Here is a 10,000-nt window from a genome sequence, read left to right as displayed (position 1 = left end):
GTGCAGAATAAAACAGAGTTTATAACAGAAATGTTTGCACAACAAATAAAAACAAAACAGATTAATATTTGCACCATGCACCTTTCCTCGTTCCAGTGAGCAATTGAGTTGCAGTAAGCTTCTTACCCATACAGCAGAGCATGGTCAAGGTGTTCACAGAGGCGCTGGAGGACCCGGTCGTGATTTCGGATAGCTGGAGTCTCATCTTCACAGGCCGCAAAGTAACTCTGCAACTGTAGAGAGACATGTTTTTTTGCTGAGAAGAGGGATATTTTAACTCCAATTCCAGTTACAAAGATGCAACTATTTGTCAAGATTGTATTTGAAAAGTTATCACAAGAGACAGACGTTTAAAGTTTCTTTTTTTCTAAACAGTTAGGTTGGATTCATTAGGACTGTCTGGCTCAGATGCATGAATCTGGATAGGAATGTCTGTATCAGTTATGCTGCATAAAAGTGAAACCAGCTGCAGTTTAAAACTTCAGCCAACTTTGCATTTCGTTCTCCAGAGAATTTGGCAAAGAGATTTCAAAAACACGCAAAAATGTAATGAATTTCTAACCTGATGATCAAGTCATTTTGTCATTTTAGCTCTGTACTCACACATGCACTGGACTTGAAATAGAACAGTAATAACTACAGTAGGAGCAGACATGGTGTTCACATCAATATGGAATGAACGCTACACGATCCCAAGGTTTAGGACAGTGCAGCAGGACAATTATCCTACAGTACAACATTACAGTCAAAGCAACCAAGGAATATAGTGACAAGCAGTGGAATGTTTATGACCTAAATCCAACTTAAGCAGGGCTCAGACTTCAGCGGTTTTGGGCCAATTTATCTACAATTCACCCCTTCCGACTCCTTGGTCAGTACCGATGTTTGGCAAAGATTATCTGGGAATGTGTGGGGTTTACAGATCCCGTCTTAAACCTCCCAAACTGTTTGCAGACTCATCAGGTCGCCCTGATTAATTTCAAACATGTTTGATTTCAAATCCAATGTGCTGGAGCAAAACAACAAAACACTCTAAATTAAATTCAATAACTTACAAAGTTTCTACTTTTGTTCACTAACACATATACAAAGCACAATGTTAGATGCTGGTAGCTCGACTGAGAGGTACTATGTGGTAATGCAGATGATGCGAAGTGTGTTTCATTGCAGGTCCACCTCCTGCAGTGACCTGCAGAAGTGTTGGATCCCTGACGCATGCACCCAAGTGTAGGTCAAAGTTGCTTTGAGGATTGTGACCCAAAGAAAGAGAATGTGTATCTTGTGACTATCTCCACATGACTAAGCTATGTTTGTTTGAGGTAAATACTGTCCTGGAAGCTTCAGGCATACCATTTCATAAGTTATTTCACAGTCCTTATGCAGTCTTTACAGTAATAGAGATACTGAAGGACATTACTGTGTTTGTTTTGTTTTTCTTGTCTAGCATGAATGGATTCCAACTGCATTTTGTTGTGTTTGTTGCTGGTGGACTATGGGGAATGACTGAGACAGAAACAGACGAGAAAGCAAAAGTAAAAACTCAAATGCACATAGTTTAAGAAAGTAAATGTACAAACAGGCAGGGCGAAGATGCAATGCTGTGTTTCAGGTTATGAGAAAGGTAGTTTCACAATGTCGGGCATAGCTGGAGAAAGAACATCTAACATATGTCATCACTCCAATGTGAATTAGGAGGACAGATATGATGGCCAACTCTTATGTTGTAAAGATGCATCTCCGATATAGTTGCAGGTGTGTTTACAACACATGCCGCAGTGAGCAAACAGGGGCTGCCACTATTGTCCACCGTGGTCAACAAGAGAAGCTAGAACAACAGGACAACCTTCAAACATAAAAGGTGAATAGAGACATGAATAATCTGTACGTTATTTGATGATATCATAAGGGAAAGGCCCTCCCGTGACAGCGAGCTGGTAATGTCCAGTAATGGTAATGTCCCACCGAAAGTTGCCGTCTTTGACAGACAAAGATGACCTAACGCTGACTGCAGTAATACATTTGAAAATACTTCAATTTTGTGACATTGTATAAGTGTGCTGACCAACCGCAGAGCACTTACCTTCTTGACAGACAGTGAGATGTTTTCCAATATGCGATCCTTTACTTTCAGTTGATCCATCACTGGTCTGTTGGCAGTTTACAGCAGGCTGTCAGCTGACTCCCTGAAAGCACAGCTCTTGTTATGCTAAAGCTAACGCCGCGCGCCTTGTTAGCTAGCTAACATTATCTTGTCCTTTAATGCAGTTGGCAGCCAAACTAACGATACAGCGTTGTCTGTCAATTGTACACATTCAATTTGACAGCACCGCTAGTTCACAACAATCATGTGAATGCCAAGCAAGCAACGTGATAATCCAACCACTGTCAACGGATCCGGTTAGCCAAGTAATGTTCGCCTAGCTTGGCGTTAGCTTGAGTTATCCACTGGACTTTTTTTTAACGCTGGACTTGCTGGTGGGGGTGGCTAGCAAATTTTAGAGCCCAAACATGGACTTTTAGCAGCAATTGTTGTTATCATACTCTCCGTTCTGTCACTGAGGTTTGCTATTGTGAACAACTTTAAGTTACTTTTTTGCGTAGTTGACTATTTAAGTTAGTTAATTATATCAAAGTCACGGATGCTAAGGCTACCTTTTGTGCTACTGACCTAACTGCTCAGTCTGAACTCCAACTGTCAGTGCATTACGTCACCACTAGCCTCAAAATTAAATCAAGAAACTGACAATTAAAAGTTTTATTTGCTCAGCTTTGTGCAAAAACACATTAATCATGAAATATGACTTGAGTTTCAATTATGAGAACTTACTTCCTCAAATCGGCAAACACGTCCAAGACTCCAGGCTTTAACTTAATCATAAATAAATCTGCGGGTTTTTTTTAATTGGTTCACCCTTTCATTCAGTGACTGCGTGCACCTATGCGAATCATGTGGAGGCAAAAGCACCGTTCATTGACACCAAGATGTGGATAAGGCTTAGGGCAACTGAATAAAAATGTGTTAAAAGTTATTAGTTAAGTCATGTAGATATCATTAATTAAAATTTAAACCCAGTCAAAATTAAAATATGAATGTCGGCTTTGAATTATAACACGTTAAAATTGAATTACGGATATCTGTAAGAGTTTGAATAGAAGTCAATGGTAGAATTTAACTTAGATATCTACTATGAACATATCCACTAGTAAGTAATTAATTATTGAGGTCAAGAATTGAAATTTTGACTAAATCTTTATTTAAAATTGCTACTAGTCAATATAGCATTTTGGATAAGTTGGCTTGGAATTCAAACTAGTCAAAAGGCTATTGTTGATATCCACAATTACCGCTACTGATTAAATGTTAAAATGGCATGCCATAAAGCAGGTTTCATTTTTGCAAAGCATCTGCACAGTTAAATGACAGTATTTTTAAACGAAGTTTGGCATGAATACTTTCCATACCTACATCAGTACAACCAACAACACTGTTTGACAGTCACAGCGTGTAGCATTATTAAGTAAAATACCATCTATTTGATCAAGAAATCAGATTTCTATACAGTGGGTAAATCACAGAGTACAATTATGTTAGGTCATGGAAAGGACAGGAATTTCTACTGAGTGGAATGTCAATATTTTATTGTTAAGATGACTCCATTTTTTTGGAAACACTTATCAAAAAACAAATCAACAGTTGGCATATTCAGTGCATGTAGTTACCACAATAAACTTTCCAGATTAAGAACATATGGGTCAATTTTTTTATATGGATTTCTTTCGTGTTCCAGGGCAAGTGCTCTACTTAGGAGATAATTGTATCAAATGTAAAGCAACTTTATACAAACACTGACTGACTTCAAGATATTTATCGGCCTTTAAGTGATTTCCGAGTACAAAAAAAACAAAAAAACATCCCCAACCTCTGCATCAGTCACCCCCCTTTTGGCCTCCAGCCCCTGATTAGTTGAGTAACCCAATAACCGAACAGAAACTGTATTTTTTCCAGAGGACTGCAGTCCAAGTCCCTACGTGAAGATCCAAGACATTCAATTTCAACTCTTCACAGTACAATTCTTATAATCTTGTTTCCCCTTCCTGGTTGTCTGTCTGCATTAGTCTGACTTCTCCTTCTCTTTCATGTGCAGGAAGACTATGCTGAAGACAAAAAGTCCTGCCATCATGGAGAAGACGCTGGCGTAGTATGGGAAGGCTGAGGGGATGAAGCGCTCGTACTGAGTGTGCTGCAGGGGACGCACTGATACCTGTGATGAAGCAAAATAGCAGTTTTAGTTAGGCCGCCATACATTAGAGCATGGTTAATAATAAATTATAAGCAAGAGAAACTAAATGACTTGATCTATAGTATTTCTGCCCTTTTGCATTTGCCACTTTCCATATATGGCGTTTTCTGTACAGCAATCATACCAGTATTTTGATTTAGGTATGCACAATTAAAGTAAACCTCCTGAATAACGTGCCTGAGTGGAGGAGTAGAGATGTGTGTATCCCAGTCGGTTGTAGTCCACCTTGAACTGGAAGACTCCGTACACATCGGGCAGCTTGAACTGGACACTATATTTATCTCCTAGAAGAAAGAAAACAGTTTTAATAGGAGATAAAGTTTGTGCATGCAAAAGGTGCACACAGCTCAAACTAAAAATCACAATTAGACTATGAGCATTAACAAAACATTTATTAATGAGTGCTGTATATGTTCCATAACCACAACAACGTACCTTTTTTCTTGAGATAAGTCCTGACGAAAGGATCGATCCTCACAAACTCGAGCTGAATATCTTCTCCGTTGAAGGGAACCCAGCGGCCCTGGACCAACATCTCGATGACAATGCTGTACTCCTGCGTGGGAAAGTTTTACACTTGATTGAGATGCACACGTAAAAACTTCATTCATGCTAAGATATAAACATCTTCAGGGTGATGATTGTTCACATAAATCACTGAAATGTGAAACTCACCACAAGGTCAGTGATTGTGTATGCTGCAGGGGGATTCCTCTCTCCAACAGGATGATGTGTGACAGCTCCCACCCTGAGGACTCCGGCCTCCTTGAACACCCAGCGAGACAGAGCCTCGGCCAGCTCCATGTTCCCCGTCTGCTCGTGCCTAACAAACACCACGACAAGCAGAGGAGTGCTTCAAACACGGGAGATGGAGAACTGGACGATACTGATTTTTTCATTGCAAATAAAAATGTAACTTAGTCCAGTCAGAGTTGACCACCTCTGATGGGATGCAGTATGTAATATCAGAGTTGCTTTCGAAAAAATATTTTTGACCACATGTTCAACAGTCATTAGAGTCCTACACATTACATGCGTCTTTAGATGCAACATCCTAATACTTATTCAAAGACTAATTTTCTTCTACAAATGAGCTCGATGAGTTATAAGCAGCTCAGTAGAAAACGGGGACATTTCTCACAAGATTGTTTTATACTGCACAGAGCTGAAGGCTTACAGGGGCTTTTAAGACACTGAACTGTGAGCATCTCAAGACTCAGTAAGGACTTGCAAGCTCCTCCATCAAACACGGTCGAGTAGTAAGTGAACATCTGTTCTGTGAAAAAAAAAAAAAGCTGAAAGTGACCAGAATGTCACCGATGCTTTAATAGCATTCATGAGACAGAACAAGAGTGATGTGTTGAACAGTGAAGACTACCTCGGGGAGCCGGGCGTGGCCTTCTGCACAGCAGAGTTGAAGAAGGCATCACTGAAGAAATCCATAGAGCCGCTGAAAACCACCCTGGCATTGTTCCTGGCCTGAAGGCCGGCGACCATGAGGGTGTTCTTACCAACAGCATGGGGGTACTGGAGCGGTAAGAAAGTGTATCATTAGTCAGAAAGAGAAAATGATGTCACAGGTTATCTATGGCTTCTGACCCTCCACAGAAATATTTGCATCTGGAAAGCACAACACTATTTCCATTCAGTCCTCCAGTAGTGAAATTACCACCGGTCTATCTCGTGCAGGCTTTTATTATCAACAAATACACTGCTTCTAATCCAGTTCAGGACCCTTATGAATAACCTTCTTAATAAATACATAAACTGACAGCTTTAATGTTTGGTGATCTTACCTGAGAGATGGGTTTGTCAGGGAAAAAGGAGTAGGAAGTAGACGATCCGGTCAGGATGTCCAGGACAAGAGGGTTCTCTGGGTCTGCCACCATGCTGCAAGGGGGGGGGGCAGTGCATGTCAGACAGGCTTTATATGGCTTGCATTTGTAGTGAGTAATGCAGTTCATCTTTTAACATTACTAACTTTTTACTCTGTAGCACTTTGAGTTTTGTTTATTCAAATGAAAAGTGTGCTTATAAATAGAATGCATTATTATTATTATTATTATTATTATTATTAAATGCAGTCCCTTTCTTCAAAGGTCTCTGCTACAGTCAAGCACAGTAAAGATTCGGCTAAAAGTCATTTAAAGGAGTGAAAGTACAGGAGCGTAGGGTGAAACATTTCCCCAGTTGATTATTCAAATTAAGACAATTATTTTTTTAAGTTAAATGATATTAAGTTTTCTGAAATGATATTTTTTTTAGTTATTTGAATTTAGTGAACAAAGACAAAAAAGACAAAGTTAGTTAAATAAACACCTAAATGTGTATTTTGAATATTTTCTTTCCATTAATCTGAAAAAGACATGTAATGGAAGCTAAATAGTCTAAACTCTCAAAATGACATGCAAGTGCATGAAAGAAACAATGTTTTTGCCTGTAGTGTCTTAAAATAGTAACTTTTTAATATTTGTAAACAAGTAAAACAGTGAATGTCTTTGGTACTGCGTCGGAATATCAATTGTGTCAACATACTGAATGTTAGGGTGGAGAAGTGCAGTAATATATCTTTTGTTAACATTTCAGCCGTGTTCAGTTGTCCTTACCCAACACCTTTGAATAAAACAGGTCTGTTGGTGGGGTTGCCGACAATAGTTGGAGCTTTCATCAGGTTCTCTGGATCAGCAACAATCAGGGTGTGCTGGAGACAAGAAGCATCACTTGTAAATAACAACATGGAGCATCAGATCTAAAGACTGGATTTGAGTAACAAAGTGGATGTGCTGTCTGAGCAGGACTCCGTTTACCTCTCCGGAGTCAGACACGTCGTAGTTGTGATGGTCGATGATGGCAGTTTTTTCTTCATCAAACTCGATGCCACACTCGCTGCCCAGCTCCCTCAGAGGGTCACCTGTGTAACAGGAGAAGAGCATTAATATATGCAATATTAATGTATTTTATATAAGGTCACAGAAAAGCTGTTGGAAATCAACTCACCAATGTCTGAATTAGCAGCAACTAGGACGTTGCCTCCACCATCAATGAAGGCTGTAATTGTCTCAACGTTTATGTTTCCTCCAAAGTCTGCAAATAACCAAAAATTAGTTTGTTTCAACCAGGCAAACACAAGCCTGTTAACTTGATTTTGAATCAAGAGTGTGAAATTTACCCTCAACTGATGGCGAGAAGATGACCAAATGGTCATACAGGAACTGGCCATATTTGATCAGAGACAGGGAGGGATCGTCAGCCGTCTTGAATGTGATGTCAAAGCCACGATCTGAAAAGGAGATCCATCATCACTGAAACATTGTCTCACTTCATCGTCCATGTTTGCAGTAACTTGAACAAAGCATTTCCAAAAAGTTTTGTTTTTTCAATATCAATTTTTTTAATTGTGTTTGACTTCCTATGTACAGTATGAATTACTCACCTACAGTTGTTCAATTCTACTGCACAAATCAGAAAGTGAGTTTCCCCAGTGGTGAAAAGTAAGCAAGTACATTTACTCAATTACACTTTTGAGTTACTTGTGCTTTTCTTGAGTATTTCCATTTTATGCCATTTTATTCTTCGACTCCATTAGATTTTGGAAGCCATTTATTTATTGAACTTTACATTCTTTGAAGATTCAGATTATAAATACAAAATACAAATAAACTAATAAGTTATGATATAATATTATAGTTCAAGATATCCAACAATGTATAAATAATTAAAATTAGCCCCGTTTACCAGCTGCAGCATTAAAGTGATGTACACATTAATGTATCAATCATAATCCATTGTTTTAATATATATTATTCTGGAATGGGAGTACTTTTACTTTTGCTACTTGAAGTATATTTTTATGCTAGTGCTTTGTACTTTAACATGAGGAACATTGAGAATGCAGGACTTTTAACACTTGTAACAGAATATTCTATCCTGTGGTATTGCTACCCTTACTCAAGAAAAATATCCGAGTACTTCTTCCACCACTGGCTTTGTTCCACTACATCATGTACCTGATTTACAAATATTTAGGAAAGATAGCTGGAGATGAATTGGCAAGACCGGTTACAGTATATTAGCATGGAGATCATTAGTTCATTGCGGTTAACATCCTGTAAACAACCTTATGTATATTCAAATTAACGTATTCTAATGTATCGGGCATAGCATATCTGAATATTTGGTTGATGACTGCTAAATTGATTATAAAATATAAACATTGAAACAAATTATTAATTATTTGGCGTAACGCTACTAGAAGTATGCCGAACTTAAGAGTGGCCCAGTGTCGATTGGGTGCGGTGTAAGTTAGCATGACCCAGTACGTATACTACCATTAATTAGTTCAAAATACATTAAACTACCACAGTCTTGAATGAAGTTTGGCGAGACACAGCGAACATAATAAAGCTAACATTACGTTAGCCTTGCAGGAAGCTCAAGTCACAATCTCAAGTCCCAAAGATTTTAACGTTATATCCCCTGCCAGAGCCCGGTTAGCAATACAACAGGGTAAATAACAGTACAGAGAAGATTATTTGTGGGTGAAAAAAGCACAAATCTCGTACTGACCTGCCAGACTGCGGAAGAAGATTGAATGGGTGTCTCTGATGTTGAAGTTGTCCAGGAGAACCAACGTTTTACCGTCAGCCAGAGCACAATGCAACATGGATGCTAACGAAAGGAGCAAAAGGATATTGTTGTCCAAAAGTCTGAACCTCTTTTGGGTCATCATTCCGGTCCGTTTTTTGGACGATATTAAAGAACCAGATTGGTTCGTCTGCATGACTGCTGTCAACGACGCCATTTTGCTGCAGAAGTAGACGTCAGCGTTAGGAGTCGATTTCACTTTGACCCGGAGCTCCAGCCAATCACAGAGAGGAACGCGTCGCTCGGACTGCCACTCCGCCAATGGGATGAAAACTTTATTATAAGACTGACAATCCCGGAAAAAGTATCCATAGTTATTGAATAATGATAACTAAAGATACATTATTCCATGATTTTATAATGTGTTGAGGTGCAGTGCTTGAATTGCTTAAAATGTCCACATCTTGTGGATGTTTGAACAGATGCAGTAAGTTTTCCAATAATTTGAAGGAAAATAATGTAAATGCAATGAATATATAAAACTATATAAAATATGCTATATTCCTGTGACTTTTCCTTATTGGATTTATTTATTTGATCAATCTACATATCTGGAACACCTCTTTCCACAGTATTCTAGATATTCTGTGAGCAATGTAAACTTAAAGGAAACAAGTAATAGCAAATTGTTTTTAAAAAAGAATAACAGCACAACACAAGGCTGGGGAGAGTGTGATGGTTTTTTTATTGATGAGATGATGACTTCCAGTGAGTCGAAGCAATGTTACGATGTCTAAATAGGCATCTTGCAGGTGTTACGACAAAGAGACAAAATAATGACGTAAAACCATTAGTGAGTCTTTATACCAATGGGCCCAGTTTACTGCAATACCAGAAAAGAAACAGTTTTGTTATCAATGTGAAAGAATTGTTGACTAGATTGTCATCCCCACATATATTTCTTTTTCTTTTATCAGAAGTATTAAGACTTTTTTTAGAGGACACATTAAATATACACAGCACAGCATTTACAATGTTTGCCAGTACATCAATACATTACATTCCACTTCTGGTAAAAAAGGAGATGGTGATAAACCCCCAATTAAATTGTTAGT

General features: G+C 38.5%; 3 protein-coding genes across 5 annotated transcripts in view; all 3 read right to left on the bottom strand.

Moving 5' to 3' along the window:
* plekhm2 (pleckstrin homology domain containing, family M (with RUN domain) member 2) overlaps positions 1-2,682 on the bottom strand; it is a 19,550-nt gene extending 16,868 nt beyond the window's left edge. For both annotated transcript variants that reach the window (XM_029435972.1, XM_029435973.1), the window contains exons 1-2: positions 2,081-2,682; positions 127-233 (exon numbers count right to left, since the gene is read on the bottom strand). In XM_029435972.1, the coding sequence (XP_029291832.1) occupies positions 127-233; positions 2,081-2,140 (167 nt within the window). In that variant the 5' untranslated portion in view covers positions 2,141-2,682. The remainder of the gene's footprint in view (positions 1-126; positions 234-2,080) is intronic.
* Positions 2,683-3,618: 936 nt separating this feature from the next.
* Positions 3,619-9,141, bottom strand: ddost (dolichyl-diphosphooligosaccharide--protein glycosyltransferase subunit (non-catalytic)). The gene is made up of 11 exons (XM_029436601.1): positions 8,868-9,141; positions 7,471-7,581; positions 7,299-7,385; positions 7,109-7,212; positions 6,908-7,002; positions 6,098-6,191; positions 5,680-5,828; positions 4,977-5,124; positions 4,737-4,857; positions 4,479-4,585; positions 3,619-4,262 (listed from the first exon to the last, which is right to left on the bottom strand). The coding sequence occupies exons 1-11, from the start codon at positions 9,100-9,102 to the stop codon at positions 4,113-4,115; spliced, it is 1,401 nt and encodes a 466-aa protein (XP_029292461.1). The 5' UTR covers positions 9,103-9,141; the 3' UTR covers positions 3,619-4,112.
* Positions 9,142-9,611: 470 nt separating this feature from the next.
* zbtb17 (zinc finger and BTB domain containing 17) overlaps positions 9,612-10,000 on the bottom strand; it is a 10,356-nt gene continuing 9,967 nt past the window's right edge. For both annotated transcript variants that reach the window (XM_029436437.1, XM_029436438.1), the window contains exon 15: positions 9,612-10,000. This exon is cut by the window's right edge and continues 962 nt beyond it. The gene's annotated coding sequence lies outside the window, so the exon portion shown is untranslated.

Source organism: Cottoperca gobio, chromosome 7, assembly GCF_900634415.1.
Source record: "Cottoperca gobio chromosome 7, fCotGob3.1, whole genome shotgun sequence".
NCBI classification, from domain to species: domain Eukaryota; kingdom Metazoa; phylum Chordata; class Actinopteri; order Perciformes; family Bovichtidae; genus Cottoperca; species Cottoperca gobio.
This window is presented reverse-complemented; position numbering and strand designations above follow the sequence as displayed.

Coding starts and splice junctions, on each gene's coding strand:
- ddost (XM_029436601.1), bottom strand. CDS start 9,102: ATGGCGTCGTTGACAGCAGTCATGCAGACGAACCAATCTGGTTCTTTA. Junction 7,213..7,298: donor TGCTGCTAATTCAGACATTG/GTGAGTTGATTT, acceptor CCTGTTACACAG/GTGACCCTCTGAGGGAGCTG. Junction 7,003..7,108: donor ACGTGTCTGACTCCGGAGAG/GTAAACGGAGTC, acceptor TCTTGTCTCCAG/CACACCCTGATTGTTGCTGA.